The sequence below is a fragment of the Oryctolagus cuniculus genome, chromosome 10, assembly GCF_964237555.1.
Source record: "Oryctolagus cuniculus chromosome 10, mOryCun1.1, whole genome shotgun sequence".
NCBI lineage: Eukaryota > Metazoa > Chordata > Mammalia > Lagomorpha > Leporidae > Oryctolagus > Oryctolagus cuniculus.
The window spans coordinates 42,790,451-42,810,640 of NC_091441.1; the positions used below are offsets into that span (position 1 = coordinate 42,790,451).

The following is a 20,190-nucleotide window of genomic DNA, read 5'->3' on the forward strand; positions in this document are numbered from 1 at the left end:
CAACAAATAGATTTTGATAGGTTTGGGATGCTGGGCTGAACTCAGAACAGAATGTACAATTTTTTTTCTAACTGCCAAGAAAGTTTTCTATTGGAAGTTACAGAATCCCATGATAAAGTTCAAGACTTCAACGTGACATGTGAATTCTGACTGATGCTTTCTTGAAGAGAAAGGAGAAATTAGCTCTCTGGTTACCAGAACTAAAATCAGAAGCTCTTCTTTTACTAATATGCTTTACAAACACATTTGGAGAGCCTCTTGTGGCAAGCAAAGGCCCAGCACTCAAATTATTCTTTCGCACACATTATCTTCCTCACATCCTCCTCTCTGCTTCCACAAGATGCCTCTATCATGACATGAATCTTTTTTTTTTTTCTTAAAGATGTTTTATTTATTTATTTGACAGGCAGAGTTACAGACAGTGAGAGAGAGAGAGAAAGAGACAGAAATGTCTTCCATCCGATGGTTCATTCCCCCCTCCAATGACACGATTCTTTTTCTAGGAATTATTTTGTTCACAGCATCACTCATTTAGATACTTAGATACTTATTGCCTTTGCCCCAGTGACTGAGGAATAAGACTTGACTCCTATATTCCGTTTGCTCACAGTCTACTGGAGAGAAAGGGTTAAAATTGGTTAATTTTAATGCAACACATTTTTTAAAGGGGGTATCTCATCTCACTTCATCTTATCTTACTATTCTCCCCAGACTAGCAGAGCACTTATGACACAGCAAGCTTTTAGCCTATGTTTAATTCATGAATGGAGTGGGGAAAAGAATTTTCTAATTTGCCATTTAAGGTTTATTGAAAAATATGAAGTATTTACTGAGTAAAGTTATAATGATTATTATCACCCTTAACTTCAGATTGTGCAGTTATGTGATGCCTTGCATTCAGAAGTGATTACATCCATAATTATTATTGTTTTGGGAATAGTCAAGTAAATCTATGAACAGATAGATGCCCATTGGCCCTGGCAAATCTTCGGCCTTTTACATGATGTCAGAAAATGATCTGGGAAAAGAATAACTAATAGTTCTGGATCAAGTGAATTTTCCCAGAGTTTCTTCAGAATGGAAGGGGACAATATAGCTTGATGTTTCCTTTTGTCCTCTGAAATTCTGTGTGCCATTCACCCAGAGCATAAGTCTGGTAGAAGATGAATGATAAAACTGAAAATTCTTTGGAAAGCGATTCCATTTTAGCAAAATGTACAAATCTAGAATAAAGTATTTTTCTACTGGAACACACTTTTAGTTACTAGAAGAGAAGGTTTTATGGACATCTTGAACTTAAGATGTGCTAAGATAAAAATCATCAAGAGAAGTAAACACTTTTAAATATCTAGTTTTATCCATATAGAAGATAAAAGAAAAGAGAACATTTGGTTTTATATAACTCTCTCTCTTTCCTTTGTTCTCACACATAGTCTCCAACATGAACAATGCATTTTGTTGGCTCACAGAAAAATGGCTGTGTACTTTGAAGTACTTCTTGCATTAAATATCAGAATCATTATTAAAATTCAAAAGGCAGAAGGATTTTGGCAGAGTTCCAGAGTCATTTCATATCCACACATTTCAAATAGTGCTGTGGTCCCTTTCACAGCGTCAGGAGCTCAGCAGTGAGAATGATTGTTCCAATGGCTCACCAAGATGCAATACATCAAACAAAGAAGAAAATACCAGGATTTTGTATTCTCTGCCTAAGACTGTTACACAATGGATTTGTAGTTCTAGATAGCTGTCATAAAACTGACTCTAATGCTACAGAGTAAAACTTATTAAGTCCAAATATTTCTTTATTTTATTTATATTCACTCTGTCACATATGTCTAAATGCCACAAACTTGAAAGGTTATGAATGTGAGCAATACAAATCATACCCTGTACTAAGGGAGACAAGTCTGAGAGGAAAAAAAAAAGCAATACACTAATCCTCATTTCAAAGAATAAAACAGAAATCATGTATCAAGCTGGTTCCTGAAATGAAATGATTTTTCCCATTCATCTCATCTAGTCTGAAGTTGCATGAACTACAAATTATTTAATCTATGTCTCAGTTTTATCATCTCTCCAACCTGCAACATTACAATATAGTGCCAAATAATGATCCTGTTGGCACACAATAAATACTGAGTAAATCCTAGCTGTTATTACAATTACTATATGAATACCATTCATGTTATGACTATAGCATGCTCTCTGAAAATAGGAAAACCACTGTTCCTTTTAACATTTATGATTGTGCTACTAGGATTTTTTAGTACCTGAATATATATGAAAATGGGATTTACTAAAATTATGAGACTATCACATCACGTACTTTATGAGGAACTGTTCGAAGAAGGAAGATACTACCGGGTTAAGTCTATAGTTATTGGTAGTGTTTTCCAGGGAGGTAGGAAGAAAGTTACAGAAGTATATTGAAGTCTTTGGTGAAAATAGGATCACTCACGTTAGTAATAATGAACATCCAGTATAGACTCTATGAATCTAGGTGACCAGGACTCATTTGTCTCGGTAATACCCCGAAGGCTAAACATGACTTAATGTCAGAAAAAGAATGAAAGGAATTTTGTATGACAAGAGCTGAAAAAAAAGATCGACCTATAATTTATTGACTTATTCTTGTTTGAGTATGGTCTCAGATGCTGTGCAAAGATATGGTCACACCCTAAAGTGACTTGGGAGACGCAGTCATAGGAACAGACAAAGTGCACAAAAAGTGATAGCAGACTCATGTGTGAGAAACAGGGAGATCTGGAGACGGGTGAGCTCCGTGGCTGTGAGAGAAGAGCTTTACAGAGTGTTAGAACTGGTGACGACACCTCTCAAAAAGGCTGTATGTGACAGACATTGAAGAATTATTTTCATCTTGTCACTTTCTGCCATGCTGAGTTACTCCATATTTGCTAAACATGAATGACAACAGAAAAGCTCCTTCCAACACTTCAAAGGGAACTTTTTCACCCAGCACTGGAACGTGGGACAAGAAGTGAGAGGCACAGCTGCGGACACTCTGTTAGTGGATTCGGAGGACAGAGCCACAAGTACGAGGAGGGAAGGTGGCAGGCTGATTTCCAGAGAGAGAACAGAGGAAGAGAGGAAGCTCAGGCTATTTGCTAAGTTTGTTCACTGCCCTCCCTCTCAGCCTCGCTCCCACCTTCTAACATCTCTTTTTCCATCCTTTCCAAGAACATCCATCCAGTTCCCTGGAGCCCTGAAGAAAGCGAGCTTCTGGCTTGGAAAGAGTCTGCTCAGAAATTACTGCCAGGGCCACCTTCCTTTTGACAATACAGCTAACTTTAGAGTAAAAATCAGGAAGAATAAAAAATACAGTCCAGGGACTGTCTTTTCAGTGACAGAAGTAAGGATGGATGTAGGTTGTTGGGATCAGATGCTGCCTCTTAACATTGTCCAAATCATCCTATATATGGAGCTGTAGACCATGACTTCTAAGAGGTTGACTTGGTCAAAGAGCACAAAAACCTGGCAAACAGGAAATTGATTATTATCTACAGTAAGGATTGCTCTGAACTGTAATCCAGTTTTCTGGAGGGATGGGAGAGGGGTGGAGGAGTGCTATTCTTGGGGAACTATGGTTAAGATACTGAGTCTGGTTCCCAGGAACACACCCAAGTATAGTGGGCTTTGATCTTCATTTTGAGGTAACATGTTTTTTGGCAGAGTCCAACTGACTGAGTCTGGGGAATTTTAAGAAACCATAAAAATGACCAAGTTTCTTTGAATGCACATTCTTGCTCTTCATGAGTTTAAATAGCTATATTGTGCTGTGCTTCCTTTTTTTTTTTTTTAAACATCACCTCTTTAGAGACCAGATTCTTAAGGCAACCCCAATTAAAAAATTATGTATTAATATCTGCTTATGTGAAAGGCAGAGTGATGGGGGTAGGGGAGATAGAGATATCTTTCATCTGCTGGTTTACTTCCCTAATTCACACAATAGCAGAGGCTGGGCCAAGCTGAACCCAGGAGTCAGGAACTCCATCCAAATCTCCTATGTGGAGGTGGCAGGGACTCATTACATAAGCCATCATCAGATGTCTCCCAGGCACATAAGCAGAAAGCTGGATAAGAAGTGAGGTGGAAGGGCCAGTGCTGTGGTGTAATAGGTAAAGTGGACACCTGGGATGCCGGAATCCCATATGGGTGCCAGTTCAATTCCCAGTTGCCCCACTTCCAATCAAGCTCCCTGCTAATGGCCTGGGAAAGCAGTGGAAGATGGCCCAAGTTCTTGGGTCCCTAGACAGATGTGGAAGAACAGACCTGAAAGAAGCTCCTGGCTCCTGGCTTCAGTCTGGCTCAGCCCTGGCCATTGTGGGCATTTGGGGAACGAACCAGTAGATGAAAGTTCTCTCTGTCTTTTCCTCTCTCTGTAGCTCTGCCTTTCAAATAATCAAAAATTGGAAGAAAAAAAAAAGCTGAGGTTGAGGCACAACTCTATCCCAGGCACTCTGATATGAGATACAGGCACCCCAAGCGGTGCCTTGAATGACTGTGCCACAATGCCTACCTCTCCTACTTTTCATTTTATATTTCCCCATTTTTCTTTAATAAGTCCACTTAAAATATAGCAAATAGGGGCTCAATCTGCTGAATGATTCTGTAACAGCAAAGGCTATTTTTGTTTTACTAGTATTGGGCTCATTCCTCTCTGCCAAAATACAAAGAGCCTCTTAAACACTTCGGCTCTGTTGTGGGATTGGTGGCAGAAAGTGGCATCAGAAATGGAAATATGGAAATAATGGACCTCATTTGGAGTAACAGGAGTTTACCATGATAAGAAACAGAGTTGAACATTCATTTTATTCTTGAGTTTCCCTACTGATACTCACTTTCAAGTTACATTTCCAGAGAGCTGTACTTCCTGATGGCTTATATTTCACATTTAAAATTCAAAAAGCCAGCAGATAGATACTTCAGGTATCAGTAGAACTGCCTATAATTACTTGCTACATCAAAGAAAAGGAGAAGAAATATCTGCAGACTAGGGTTTGTACGTGGATGTGTTTATAAATCCACAACAATGAGGTTATTGAGAGTACACATCAAATGCCTTCTGGACTACAAGAGCAGGGACCAAACGAACATTTCTTCTGAACATTTGCATGTATTGCTTGCTACCCTGGGAAAGTCCTTAAATTTAGCATTCATCAATCTTAAAATGATTCAACTGTATCAGTAGTAGCTATTTAGAGAATATAACTATTTCTCAAAATGATCTAACCAATATTTCTAAACAAAAGTGAAAAATCTTACTCTATTAGTTTAAGTCCCATACATTTCACAGAACAGTAACTTCCTCATTGTTAATCTGATCTGTTTCTGTATTTAGGAATTAGGTGAAAATTATTCCTTTGATTTGATTTCTTATGAATGCTCTAGCAATACTCCAGGGTTTGGTAGAAAATTATGTTTCGCTTTTGACATTTTCCATTGTTAAGCTGATAACAAATAAGTTCCCTGCAATCATTAGTGGTAAGTCTGAAAGCAGAGACACTCTTGTAAAGGGGCCCAGATAGAAATGCTGTTACAGAAATTCCACAGCCTGATTCCATTGTGCTGCCTGCCATGTGGAGCCACAGCTTCTCAACCTGCCCCATCACCCAGCTGCTGTAGCAATTGGGCCAGAGGAGTATATCTAGCTCTGAGGTTCACATAAAGCAAGGCATCTACTAAGCTAGAAGGCTCAATTTCAAGTTGCAAATTTCTCAAAATATAAACACCATGGACACAATAATGTATACTGGTAAAACCAAGCAGGAACAAGTCCATTGCCAAACTAGGTTGCAAAGTGACAGCTAGTAACTGCTGTTGAGCAGCATAATGGCATTAACCTGTGGGGATGGTGGGCACTGTGTTTGGGTCCAGGTTTTTTGCCATCAGGTAGCACTCACAAGTGTGCATGTCTTCTAGAAAACATGAGATGAGTTAAATGTCACCACATAAAAGACAACTGTCCTTGAATCCCTCTAGCACTATTTTATTCTCTAGTTTCTTTTTCTACAGAATTAAAAATTTGTAATAAATATAGAGATTTCAGTGACAAGAGCATCTCATGAACAAAAAGAGATAGTTGCTCTAGAAAATTGAGAAAAAGACCAAGAAGTACAAGAGGAAATGGAAATCGGGTAGGCAGAGAGTAACAATATTCAATGGAGCTTACGGATCAAAAGCTGCAAGCAGGAAGTTAAGCAGGAGACTGATGGACTGCTCCACGTGGATTTGGTGCGTGGTTGGCATCCGTTTGTTGAGCTGGTAGAAAATGGTGGACAGCACTGCCTCCAAGCGGGCCACATTGAGTTCTGTGTTTGGGTCCAGGTTGTTCAAAGCATTTTCCCGCAGTGCTTCTATGACATTCCAAATGTCCACCAGGTGCACTGCAATTAAAGCAGAGTTGACTTGTAAGTGCATAGAAAGGCAAATGTGTTACTTTACATGTGTGTCTGTCTTGCTTTTCTACACTCTTCATTTGTGTTCATCTGTTTTGGGATTTGATGTAGGTATACACACACGTGCATAATCTCTAGGGCTTGATACACAGTATATAATAGCAGGCAAATGATTTACTGAATACAGCAGTGGATAGTTATTTCTAATCTTCACAATGGCCCTTGAAATACAGCCAACATTCATGCTGTATATGGCAAGACTGAGGATCAGGGAAGTTAACTGACAAATGCAAAGATACAAGGCCAGTGAATGGCAAAACTGGCATTCAAATCCAAGTTTATCTGGCCTAAAAGCATTTCTGCACTGCACATACTGATTCTTCAAAAAGAAGAGATCAACGTTTAAATTCTAGTGTAAAAAAGCATTTGTCCATGTAAAATATTTTCATTTACTCTTCTATTTTTTAGTAGCATTCAGCTTGAAGTAAGAAAATACAAAAGGGAAGTGAAGGTAAGAACGAATATGAAGAAAAAAGGAAAAGTTATCTACACAGTGTCGCAGCAGAGCTTAGTCAGGGATCATTTAAGTACCTTGGTCAAGAACAAGCAGCTTCTTGACTTTGTTATTGACGACTTGAGTCCTAGTTACTTTCACTAGAATCCTCACGAAGGCCCTTTCTATTTTCTTCCCTGTTTACCCTGAGGTTCCAATGACACCTCGGAAACCATGACCACAACCAGATAAAGAACGGTTTCTTCACTCAGAAGTTTCCTCATATTCCGTTCTGTAATCCATCCCTAGTCCCAGTCCCAGGCAGCCACTGACCTGCTTTCTGTCACAATTTTCTAGAATTCTAGTACTAACCAGGCCCGACCCTGCTTAGCTTCCGAGATCAGATGAGATCAGGTGCGTTCAGGGTGGTGTGGCCGTAGACTCTAGAATTCTAGATAACTGGCATCAAACACTTTGCACTTGTTTTGGGGAGAGGGGTCTGAATACACCTAGTGTGGACTTAGTAACTTTAGGTAGTGTTTACTTAGTTTGAGATTAATGTATGTTGTTACATGTATTAATCTGTTCCTTTTTATTGGTGAGTAGTATTCCATTATATGGCTATATCACAATTTGGGTATCAAATCACCTGTTGATGGATATTTGTCCAGTTTTTAGTTAAGAATAAAGTTACTATAAACAATAGTGTGCAAGTCTTTGTATAATCATATGTTTCCATTTCTCTAGGTAAATACTTACAAATGAAGAGGCTTGCTTGGCTGGTAGGCATTTTAACTAGAGAGAGAATACACACTCCTGTCTGCTGGTTCACTCTCCAAATGCTCACAACCCTAGGGCTCCAGGCCAGGGCAAACACAGGAGTGTAGAATGCCAACAAGGTTTCTCACATGTGGGTCATGGATCCGACTACTTCTGCCATCACTTGCTGCCTCCCAAGGTCTGCACTGGCAGGAAGCTAGAATTTGAGTGGAGCCAGGACTCAAACCCAGGTCCTCTGACAGGGTGTCCAGGCATCCTAACTGGCAACTTAACTGCTAGGTGAAATGTCCGTCTCATGTGTAATTTTTAAAATAAACTTCTGAACTGTTTCTCAAAGTAGTTGTACCACCTACAGTCCTACCAGGGGTGTATTCCTATCAGGGGTATATGAGAGTTCTAGTTCCTCCACATCTTCATAAAGCTTAAGGCTCACTTTTCAGCACACTTTTGCATTTCCAAGTAAATATTTTCTCTTTTCATTTTGAAATACATATTCTTCTAGGTAAGAGCTTTAATGATTCAAACATTGTTATTCACAGTGTCAAAAATTAGTGTACTATAGAAGTATGAAATTATAATTTTATGTCAAAGGACTATTTCTCCTGTTGGCAACAGCATACATCCTGTGCACTTCAGTGTGGTTAGCATGTCACATCCACCAAATGACAGGCCCACGAGGACTCTGGTGAACATGCTCCTATCTCTGCATAATGGTCTCCTTTGCCTGAGAATTGTACAGGAGAGATGAAGAGTGCATCCGAGAGGAAGTGGGTGAGGCTGGGGTCCCTGTGACCAGAACTCAAAACTTAGGGGAATGACGGCCCAGTATTTGGGCTACTTTCTGTCACAGTGCTTGTCAAAGCTCAGTTGCATGGCAGCCTCCATGGCCTGGATCTTGGCGGCGCTGTCTCCATACAAGAGCTTGATTTCGCCGACACAGACTGTATCACCACCTCGTCTTCGTCGCACGCTGTTCCGTCTTCTCTCGTGCCTGCCTGGATCCTAGCACTGCCCTGGGGAAACTGCCCAGACCTCTTCAATGTGAGTAACTGCAGAGGGTGTCCTGCGAGGCCAGCTGATGGCCCCAGAAGGGCCGGGGGCGCCCAGCCTCGCGGTCATGAGAGTTTTGGGGAGGAGCTACCGGAAGGAAGGAGCATGGGAGGCCGAAGTAGGCCTCCACAGCCCTCCCCGGGGCCTTCCGGTGGCTCCACAACCAATCCGCTGCGGCCGTAGTTTGCCAGTACCTCGTCTATACCCGGTGAGAATCCCACCACCCAGCAGCTCCCGACATGGATGCCTTCACTGCCGTGCCCGAAAATGAAAAAGTCCACGTAAGCACAGAAACTCACAGGGACACAGCTCGCAGGTCCCGGGCGGTGGCCAGGCAGGACCTGCTTTTGGGTGGGGAGAGAAGGGGCGATGGGGAGGGGTGGTTGTCTGGCAGATTAGAGCTCATTTCCGCTGCGTGTCACTGTCTGTCTGCACTAGGGAGAAGAAGGTGCTGTGCATGCTTTTTTGGCAGCAACTCCATGGGTTTTGTCTCCTACTTCTTTGCTCCCTTCTGACACCTGCCAGGCCAGTGCTGTGGCATCCCAGGTAAAGCTGCCTCCTGTTCTGGGTGCGGTTAGAGTCCCTGCTGCTCCACTTCCCAGCTTCTGCTGATGGCCTGGGAAAGCAGCGGAGGATGGAGCAAGTGCTGGGGCCCCTGCACCCACATGGGAAACCCTACAGAGCTCCTGGCTTCACTCTGGCCCAGCCTTGGCTGGTGCGACCATTTGGAGAGTAAAACAGCGGATGAAAGATCTCTCTGCCCCTTCATTCTCTCTCTCTCTAACTCAGCCTTTCAGATGAATAAAATAAATCTTAAAAAAAAAAAAAAAAAAATGAAAACACCTCAACTGATATCTGCTGAAGCCTACTACAGCTGCCTGCTATTTAACTATGTGACCACGTGTTTTCTTGTCTCCTTTACCTTTGTTTCTCTGACAGTGCTATATGACCTCTCACTTTTAGAAAATGGTAACTTTATCACCAGTTCCTTCCATTAATGCACAAATAGGTCAACCAACCAACCATGTCTTTGGTCAAGTTCTCTTCTCCCAGGTAGTTTAACTTTAGGATATCGACCCCCAGGACCCTGAAGAACCACAGCCATCTGGCAAAATTTCAAATTGGGCATAAAGGAAACAAAACTCCCAAGTCCTTCCTTCCTAACTTTATATATGTTTTGAGACCTAAGGCATAAATGGATTATGCGAATCGCCAAATTTTGGTTATATAAAATCTTCACTGTAGCCTTCATTTCAAAGTTTGCTGTTATTTTTGTAACTTTTTAATATTTTGTGTTATGAAGGCAACAGACCTGTGCCCAACTTCAAGGATCACTGGACCTGGAGTCCAAAGACATAGGCTCCAAATCCGCCTCTTCAATGACAAGTGTATAATCTCCTGGCCTTTAAGATTTAGAGCCTCACTTTCCTCATCTATTAAATAGGGATGGCATTCCTTAAATGGCAAAAAAATGCATTATATAAAAAGTAGTTGTGTGTGATACACTGACAATAATGCATTGTATGAGAGTACTTCAAAGAGTTCATAGAAATGGATTTAAAGATTTATTTTGATGCATACATTTTTTGAAATCCATAATTATTTTTCATAATACACATTTTTGTAAACACTCTGAAGACCACTTGTATGCAGAAATTTCAACTTTCTTTGCACCAACTTTCTTTGTAAACTTAATTCCATAAACTTTCCAAAGCACCTTTATACAAATGCATGACAAGAATCATGTCAACAGAAAATTTTTTAAATGCCAAAAATATTAAATAAGGAAAAAAAATCAAATAAGGAAATGATTTGTATTTCTTAATGTTATTTATCTAATTTTCAATTTAGCAAGCAAGGTACTTTCATTTTGACCCCTAGTTTCTTCTCATCCACATCTCACCCATCATACCTTATTGCCAGCACCATTTGCTCAAGATGTCTTTCAGGGTCCCCAGTCTCCAAGTTTTGTGTCCTTCCTCTGTGCCCCCTTAGCACCCTGCTCTTCCCCATGACAGCGATCCTCTCTGTGGGCCAGCTGGTTTTGTTTCTTTGTCTCATGTGCCACAGGAGGAGACTGCTTGAAGTGGTAACTGTTCCATTCCAGCGCCTATCACAGTCCCCCATATACCACTGGAACTTAACCTCTGTTGACTAAATGTGTGAATGACAAAGAAATGACTCAAAAGTGAAACAAGATTTTCTAAAGATGCATTTGATGTCTAAAGAGATGATAGGTGTAGTCATGAAAAATCACAAGAATTGGTTCAAATCCTCAGTGTGTCATCTTGAAGTCAAGTTACCCAACTTTTCTGAGCCTCCATCTCAGAAAAATTGACAGATAACAGCACTTACCCTCAGATGATTACAACGAAGATTAAATGAGGGAAGGCCTCTACAACATTTGAAATAGGGCATGCCACATAGGGAATAATAATTTTTATTATTAAGAATAAGGTATCTAGAAATGATACATAAGTTATTAAAAATAAAGTCCATAGTTTTGTTCTCACACATTAAGGTCTCATTATTAGGAAAAATAAGTTACTAACTATAAGTGATTTACATAAAATTGGTTTCCATAACTGTGTGTTACACTATGGTAGGTTCTGAGGACTTACTGGCAAGCAATACAGATGTGGTTCCTGCCTCAGAGAGCTGAACATCTGGAGGAGACACAGACATGACTGCCACAGAAAATCAGGAATTGTAACATACTGTGTTCTCAGGGTCAGTAGGTACAAAATGGTGTTATGATATGGTCATCAAGGGGCCAGGAGACTCAGATAAGGCTGGAGGAGCACTGTAGTCATGAGAGGGATTTTGATTTTTATGCTGAGTGTGAAGATATGGATTTTAAACAGGAGAGAGACATGAACAGAAGTGTATCTTAAAACGATCCTATCAGGGGCTGGGGATTAAGAAGCTCGCATCCCACATTAGAATGCCTGTGTTTGGTACCTCACTCTGGCTCCTTTCTCCAGCTTCCTGCTAAGCAGACCCTTTAGGGTTGCAGTGATGGATCAGTGATTGGGTTCCTGCTATCCATACCAGAGACCTGGATTGAGCTCCCTGGTTCTGGCTTCGGCCCAGCCCAGTCTTGGCCACTGTGGGCATTTAGGGAGTAAATCCACAGATGAGAACCCTGTCTCTCAAATAAATAAATAAAAATTTAAAAAGAATAATTTCTGACTTTAAGAGAAGAGAGGAATGGAGATGGACTGGCATGCAGGAGGAAATAGCTGGTGCTTATTGTAGTCCAAGTAAGAGGTGGTGGTGTATATATATATATATATATATATATATATATATATATATATTTTGCATAGGAGGAAGGTGGTATGCAGAAAAACCTGCAATCATGCATCACATTATATGAGTTATTTTCCAATGGAAGCACAGTAAAAAGGATCCAGAATTTGCTACTACAAACATTGAGGTTTCATTTGTGGCTCAGCTAATAAGTTTAAAATTCAGTAAGTTACTTCAACTCCATAAATTTTTGTGTTCGTTTTTTTAGAAAGAAGGAAGCTAATACCATCCAGGGGGAGTGTAAGTTAAAAGGGAAAATATATATATAAGTGCTGGCCACAGGGCTTGGCACATAACAGGTGATCAACAAGCGATGGCTATTAGTGCTGAAATAATGAAACCTCCTCTGATCTAAGGCCATGTTATGCTATTATTGTTAATTTCTAAGATCCATGAGCAGCACTAATTTTAGCTCACTCTCCCAAATTCAACCCACTAATCAACACATAAAATGGGGTAATATGTTATTGTGGGTGAAATTAAAGAAGAACAAATTACATTCCAACCATAAAACAGATACTTTCTCAGATTAGTTGCTATAAACTCCAAATGAGTGGGGTTTAGATTGATTTTACCATATGGCATCCTTAGAAACAAGGTGACGAAGGCTCTATTTCATGAAGACTTATTGGAAACTATCTAATTGGTAAATTTTTTGGGAGGTATAATCACAGCGCAGAAGGGTTCAGAATCCTGGTCAGAGTCTAGGTTCCAACTGGCTTCCCCAACTGTCTATCTGTATGACCTTGGACAGTCAACTCCCTTAAGTGTCAGTTTCATTATCTTTAGAATGGGGACATTAATAGTTACTCCATTACAGGGTTATTTTGGAGGTCAAGTGAAATAATGCATGTGAGGCACAATGCTTAGTGTATAAGTATTCAATATATATTAATTATTAGTATTTGAGAAACTTCAGTATCATAAGCCTTTTGCGTGTTGAAATAGACACAGAGAAATGCTAAATTGAAAGTCTTAAGAAGCTGCTAATAAATCTGTTTAAAAAATCTGGCAGTTTTATAAATATGTTGTCACTATAGTGTATCAAATCATTTTAGATGAGCATTTCTTCAGGTTGTGCAATAATAACTACTTACCACTAGATGGCACTGTGCATACTTTACTAAATAATTATTAAGCTTAATTGTCCATAGAGCACCTTTTACTGTGCACAGTGGGATTCCCTCAGCTATACAACTACATACATTTTATATTAATATACTAGGTAAAGAAATAGTTTGTATAGTGAAATTTGTTAGTTAATATTAACCATATAAAGAATAAACATTCTCAATGTAATATGAGTGCTTAATACTTCATAGAATTTTCAAAGCAAGAAATTAGTGTTAATTTCAGTCATTAACTATTGACACCTAAGAGTTTGTCTTTATAAATTAATGGAAATGGATACAAAGCATCAATCATTTGCCATAAATCCAAGCCACCTCAGGTAGAAAGGCTAAGTCATATTGTGGGGCAGAGAAGTTGCAGGTGGACAGGGAAATTTGTTCTCTCGGGAGATGTTTCCTATTTTGCTGATGTCTTAAACTACTGTAATAAGACATGGAATCCTTGGTCCATAGTTATGGGTGACTTAAATCCAAGTATGCCTAGGAAAAGTACTAACATGACAGAGTTATACCTAGATAGAAATGACTGATATCATAAACATTATTAGAAATAGTAGGATCATACAAATATGTGAGAATATGGGGCTTTTGAGAGTACAGAAAGAATAAAAACATAAGATTTCAAGACTTAGTCCAGGGCCAGCATTTTGAAGACCACATTCTAGAGGTCGGGTCCAGATCACTGAATCTAAGCATGATGTCCTTTTTATTGTTTTTTTTTTTTTTATCTTTTATTTAATGAATATAAATTTCCAAAGTACGACTCATGGGTTACAATGGCTTCCCCCCCCATACCGTCCCTCCCACCCACAACCCTCCCCTTTCCCACTCCCTCTCCCCTTCCATTCACATCAAGATTCATTTTCGATTATCTTAATATACAGAAGATCAGCTTAGTATACCTTAAGTAAGTATTTCAACAGTTTGCTCCCACACAGAAACATAAAGTGAAAAATAATAGATGATTTTTTTTTTAAATGATGATGAAATCAGATCAGACCTATTGTCATGTTTAATCCCAGTGAGAGTCAAGTTGGGAATTGATAATTTCTTTCTTTCTTTTTTTTTTTTTTATTTTTTTTACAGAAGATCAGTTTAGTGTACATTAAGTAAAGATTTCAGTCGTTTGCACCCCCATAGAAACACAAAGTGAAATATACTGTTTGAGTACTCGTTATAGCATTAAGCCTCAGTGTACAGCACGTTAAGGACAGAGATCCTACATGAGGAGTAAGTGCACAGTGACTCCTGTTGTTGACTTTACCAATTGACACTCCTGTTTATGGCATCAGTAATCTCCCTATGCACCAGTCATGAGTTTCCAAGGCTATGGAAGCCCCTTGAGTTCTCCGACTCTTATCTTGTTTAGACACGGTCATAGTCAAAGTGGAGGTTCTCTCCTCCCTTCAGAGAAAGGCACCTCCCTCTTTGAAGACCTGTTCTTTCCACTGGGATCTCACTCACAGAGATCTTTTTGCCAGAGTGTCTTGGCTTTCCATGCCTGAAATATACGGATTTCAAAAAATTTATGATAAGAACATTTAGAAGTTTTTTTTTTTTTTTTTTTTTGACAGGCAGAGTGGACAGTGAGAGAGAGAGACAAAGAGAAAGGTCTTCCTTTGCCATTGGTTCACCCTCCAGTGGCCGCCGTGGCCGGTACACTGCGGCCGGCGCACCTCACTGATCCGAAGGCAGGAGCCAGGTGTTTCTCCTGGTCTCCCATGGGATGCAGGACCCAAGCACTTGGGCCATCCTCCACTGCACTCCCTGGCCACAGCAGAGAGCTGGCCTGGAAGAGGGGCAACCGGGACAGAACCGGCGCCCCGACTTGGACTAGAACCCGGTGTGCCGGCGCCGCAGGTGGAGGATTAGCCTATTGAGCCGTGGCGCCAGCCTTTATTGTTGTTTTAAGATTTGCTTTCTTATTTGAAAGGCAGAGTGATAAAGAGAGAGAGAACTGTATATAGAAAGAACTTCCATTCAAGGACTCATTCCCCACATGACAGCTACTACCATGTCTGGGCCAGACTGAAGCCTAAGCTAGGAAATCCAACCTGGGCTCCCACGTGGGTGGCAGGGGTCCACGCACTTGGGCCATCATCTGCTGCTTTCCCAGGCCCATTAGCAGGGGAGAATCTGGGACATGAACCATCATCCTGACATAGGATGCTGGCGTCACAGGAGGCTGTGTAACCTGATACACTAAAACACCAGCCTCTGTTGTTGTTGTTTTAAAGCAGTTGGACATCTCAAAAATTTTAAACCCAAACTCTACCACCTTCTGGTTCTAAAATTTAAGACAATGGGAAAGGGTTTTGATACAATTCTTCAGGTAATTCTGACAGTCACTGACTTATAAACCTTTAAGAAGAGTCTCAGAGGGCTCGCAGCTAGGGAAGGTCAGTAGGCAATCATCACATAGTGACTTAGCTTCAATCATTTTGGAGCAATGATTCTCAGCTTTGACTGCACATTGAATTTGCATACAGGTTGTCAAAGAGCTCCCTGGTAGTGGTACTGCTGTGGCAGCCCTCTAGCCTATCCTGGAGAATCAGATTTGCATTTTAACACCCCCAGGAAGTTTTACTCAGCTTAGGTATAAGCAGCACCCACCGCTCAACAACAATCGATGCTTTGGCAACAAAGAGGCCACTTGGTAAATCCTAAGAGGTTATGAGTTATGTTGCAAGAAGCTAATCACTCTCAATTTATGCAGTTTAAGAATGACTGTACCATTTTGTACATTATTTTAGGAGGATTTGAGGTCTACATTTAGAAGAAGGTAACAGCATCATACATGCTTTCTCAATTAAGGGAAAAAGAAATTTGAGGTAGGCTGAAATACGAATATAATCCGTCAATATGCCATTGAGAATATAAGAGAGGTCTTCAAAACGATCATGAAGAATGCATATCATGAAAAAATTGCATGATTTTCAAATTATTTCTGGCATTAAATAAACTTACCTATTAATTCTATTTTTTCCATAAATTTTTTGAAGTGCCCTCTCATATGCTGTTGAGAAATATACGAATTCCCTAGTGAGCAGGATGTGGGGTGGGGTGGGGTGGGGGGTGTATGTGTGCTCCGTTAACCTTCACCCTTTCTCCTCCAAGCTTAAAGCAAGGGTGACTGGTATCTGGAGTCTTGCTCAACTTCAGTCCTCCTCATGAGACATGCAAGTAAACATGGGAAAAGTTCGTCATTCACTTGTCCATCAGATCCCATGGCAATGGAGACAGATAGTTTCCTGGGAAAAGTCATCTGACTCTCCCCTCCTTAGATGCAAATTTCCTGAAGTTCAGTGCCATATTCTCATTGAATTTTGCACCCATGAATTTCTCAATGCAATCACATTCTTCCAAGCTGAACCCATTTCAGAAAATATTTCTGATTAGTTTACATACTGGGTTACAAGGGACAAAGTGAGTTCTTTCACACAGAAGATTCTTAAAATATGTCTGTTGGCTTACAGAAAAGTAAGTGATGAGACTTCTTCTCTTACTTATCCAGCAACATTCTGATGTTCTTAGAATGAAAAAAAATGAACAGACATATAAGCATTGTCTTTTTCCTATGACAACTCACAGAAGGGAAGCTTCCTTCAGTATTTTAAGTGCCAAGTGGATTGTAGGTGGAAAAATTTGCTTTTAAAGAGCTTCACATGTAGCTCTACAGGATGAGCTGTGAGAGGTCCGGGAGAGGAACTCAGCCCTTTGTGAGTGTCAGGAACAACTCTGGGTCCTTACCAAACACAGCACCCTATGGCCTTCATTCTTAGCCTTCCATCTCAGACACTTAAACCTTTTATGCATAAGGATTTATTCAGCCCCTATTGTATACAGTAGCTCTTACTTACTTGGAACCCTTACTTACAGTAGCTCTGTTCTCAGTTCTAGAATTGCAGTGCACAATACAGGCATGTCCCTGACTTGCAGAACTTACAGGTGGTGGAGAACATAGCTATTAGATAAGCAATCTATTTTCTCTCTTTCTTCTCTTAAAATGTTTAGTTGATGAGCATTTTATGTAGTCAAGATATCAAGGTATATAATATGATGATTTAATATTCATGGTAATTAAAGCATATATATACTAATATTTATTTTCTCTTATAGAGAAAAACGTGGGCTTAGAGATAGTAGTACACTTGGATTCAAGTGTTGCTTCATTTGTTCAACAGGAATAATATCATATCCACCTTCCTTATCTTACAGGTATTCTGAGGAACAATGAAAATTGAGAGTAAATGGTAAAGTACTAGATAAATTTTAAGTATTACTCTTATTTTTGAGAGAAAACAGCCACTAAAATTTCCCATTATGTGCAAGTAGAATTACAAGCTACTCCTCAAATTTTTTTCAATTGTTTCTTTGTCAGTTATAAGATATTTGTCCCCAATTTAAGCTTTCTTCTAGAACTTACAATTTGTTTTTCTCATGATGTTATCATCCACAAGAGAGTGTGATATAGTGATTACTAGTTTAGTTAGTTAATTTCAGCTCAGACACCCATTTTGAAATTCAGAGAGCCTCAGTTCATGAAAAAGAAAACAAGAATATTTCAATGCATCACTACTTAACACATATCTATTGCACATAAGGGCAATAACATATGGTTAAAGACTGCCGTATGCTTGTAGAGTTGTAAAAGGCAGCAAGAAACAAGATTCCATCATAGTTTCAAAAGAAATGAAACCAAACCAGTAAATTTTAAGACTACAATATGTTATGGTTGATGTTATTGGCTATTTAAAAATAGAGAGCTTTACCATAGAAGAGCTTGTAATTTCCCCAGGGAAAGATCCACTCAGAAGATCAGCACAAGACATCATGATATCAACCAGCCATAGTGCAAAAGGGCTACAGGTGCCTAAGTACAGGGCTGCTATTGTGAGCTGGAAACTCAGGGAAGGTCTAGAGGAGGAGGTAGGGTTCAGGTTGATTTCTGAAGCACAGCAAATGACGTGCATTGATGAAAATGATGAGAGGAGCATACTCCAGAAGAGGATCCAGCATCAGTGCGCAGAGAAAGGTGGTGCATTCAGATTTTGTGGCGACCTGACTGGGCCACAGTTTCTGCTGGGCCTTACAGGAAAGCGGAGCCCATCACCAAGTCATCATATGCAACACTTTCACAAATTTTCAATGAGCAAATCTTTCTTTATTTTTTAATTTATTGACAACTTGCACCTTGTATAGTTTAATCTTGGTTTCATTTTAAGACTAGCATGTGAGCCAGTTCAGATCCATGACTACAGCCAGAGTTGGGCAGTGAAAGCAGGGGAGTTCTCTACACAGTGAGCAGGTGTGAGCAACTCCTCGGATGATTTTTGATAGGCAATGAAGTTTGAGAACCACTGCCATGGGCACAACTTAAAGGATGTAGTTAGACACAAGAACAACAGGAAATGGATGCTCTTTTGATTCAGAGGAATGTGTTTCAAAGAAATCAGAAAAATTCTGGGAACCCTATGGCCACAAAAGCTAGGTATAAATTAGCCAGTTGTTGATTTTCTCAAAAAATGATTTACCTTTTTGATCTTATTCAGACCTCTTATTGCGACAAAATAGTGCTTAAAATTTGTTAGGGAGGAAAAATTGAGTTAAATGGCATTTTGCCAGAATCAACAAATGTATTTTGATGAAATTATATTGATGATATTAGCCATCACTCAACATTAACCAAACATTGCATCTGGAAAGAAAACTGTTAGAAAAACACAATTTTTACATTTGTTTTCCAATAGTGACTATGAGTTATCTTTATAAAATGTGAATCCAAACTTTACCAGATTTTTTATACTTCTGATCTCAACAACTTCCTTGTTCCCAAAGTATGCTTTTATTACCCAAGTAGTTCTAAAGATCTTTGGAGAGATGCCTCATAGCTTACAAAGATAACGTTTTCATTTCACTTTAATTTCCTGGTTAAGGTGATGTAATAAGGTTTCATGAAAAGGTCTACAGCATAGTTTTGGTGTAAAATCAAAGTGAATGTCATGCCAATCCTCAAAGACTCTGGCAATACATCCAAGGCTCATGAGGAAAATATATTCAGTGTCTCTCAAACTGTATTTGTAGACCAGCATCATTATTCAATATGAAGTATAATAATTGTTGGCTCATTAGCTGTTATCCTACAAATTAAATTTAACTAAATTCAACTGAACACACATTTGTTAAGTCTATTATTTTTAAACTATTGTATCAAGGGTTGTAAAGACAATAAGAGAAGGTAAATGAAAAATTGGAACAGTAACTTATTTCTCCCTGCCAGTGCTTAGCAATGTTCAGAATATATTTAATAACCATAGAAGCACAAGGATCTAGTATCTTATCTCTTCTGTGAGTAGTCATTTTATACATGGCTTAAGACTTCACTGGATAATTAAAAACATTTTTTAAAGTAGTCATTTGAGAGAAAGAGAGAGAACAAGTGTGCATGAGAGAGTGCAAGACAACCCCCCCCCCCCCCGCCCGGGGCTCTTATCCATTAATTTATTCCACAAATGCCTGCAGTAGCAGGAGCAAGAGAGGGTTGAAGCTGGGAGCCTGGAACCCAATCCAGGTTTCCACATGGGAAGCAGGAACCCTATCACTGAGCCATCATTGCCAACCTCCAAGGGTCTGTATTAGAGGGAAGCTGGAATCAGGAGCCAGAAGTGAGCACTGAACCCAGATACTCTGATATGGGACATGATGTCCTAACCACTAGGCTTAACCACTAGGCCAGACACCCACTATCATTGGATACTTTTTTTAGTGTAGTAGTCTTAGCAGTCCCTAAATTCTAATGCCCTAGTTTGGGTTTTTCCTCCTTTCAACTTGGAAACAAGCTTCTTACTCATCTCCAATGTCTGTCCCTTCCTATCTATTCTAGGAAATACAATAAGGTTTAGCTCTGATCATGCCATTCCCTATTGCCTATTGAATAAAATCCAAGATGCTAAACAGGAAAGCCAGAGCTTAGATTCCAATCTAGTAATCTTTAGTCTCACCTCCC

At 39.7% G+C, this 20,190-nt stretch overlaps 1 protein-coding gene across 49 annotated transcripts in view; it reads right to left on the reverse strand.

The window, feature by feature from the left end:
* DTNA (dystrobrevin alpha) overlaps positions 1–20,190 on the reverse strand; it is a 432,447-nt gene that overhangs the window by 99,011 nt on the left and 313,246 nt on the right. For all 49 annotated transcript variants that reach the window (XM_070050330.1, XM_070050313.1, XM_070050325.1 and 46 more), the window contains one exon: positions 6,194–6,407. In XM_070050330.1, the coding sequence (XP_069906431.1) occupies positions 6,194–6,407 (214 nt within the window). The remainder of the gene's footprint in view (positions 1–6,193; positions 6,408–20,190) is intronic.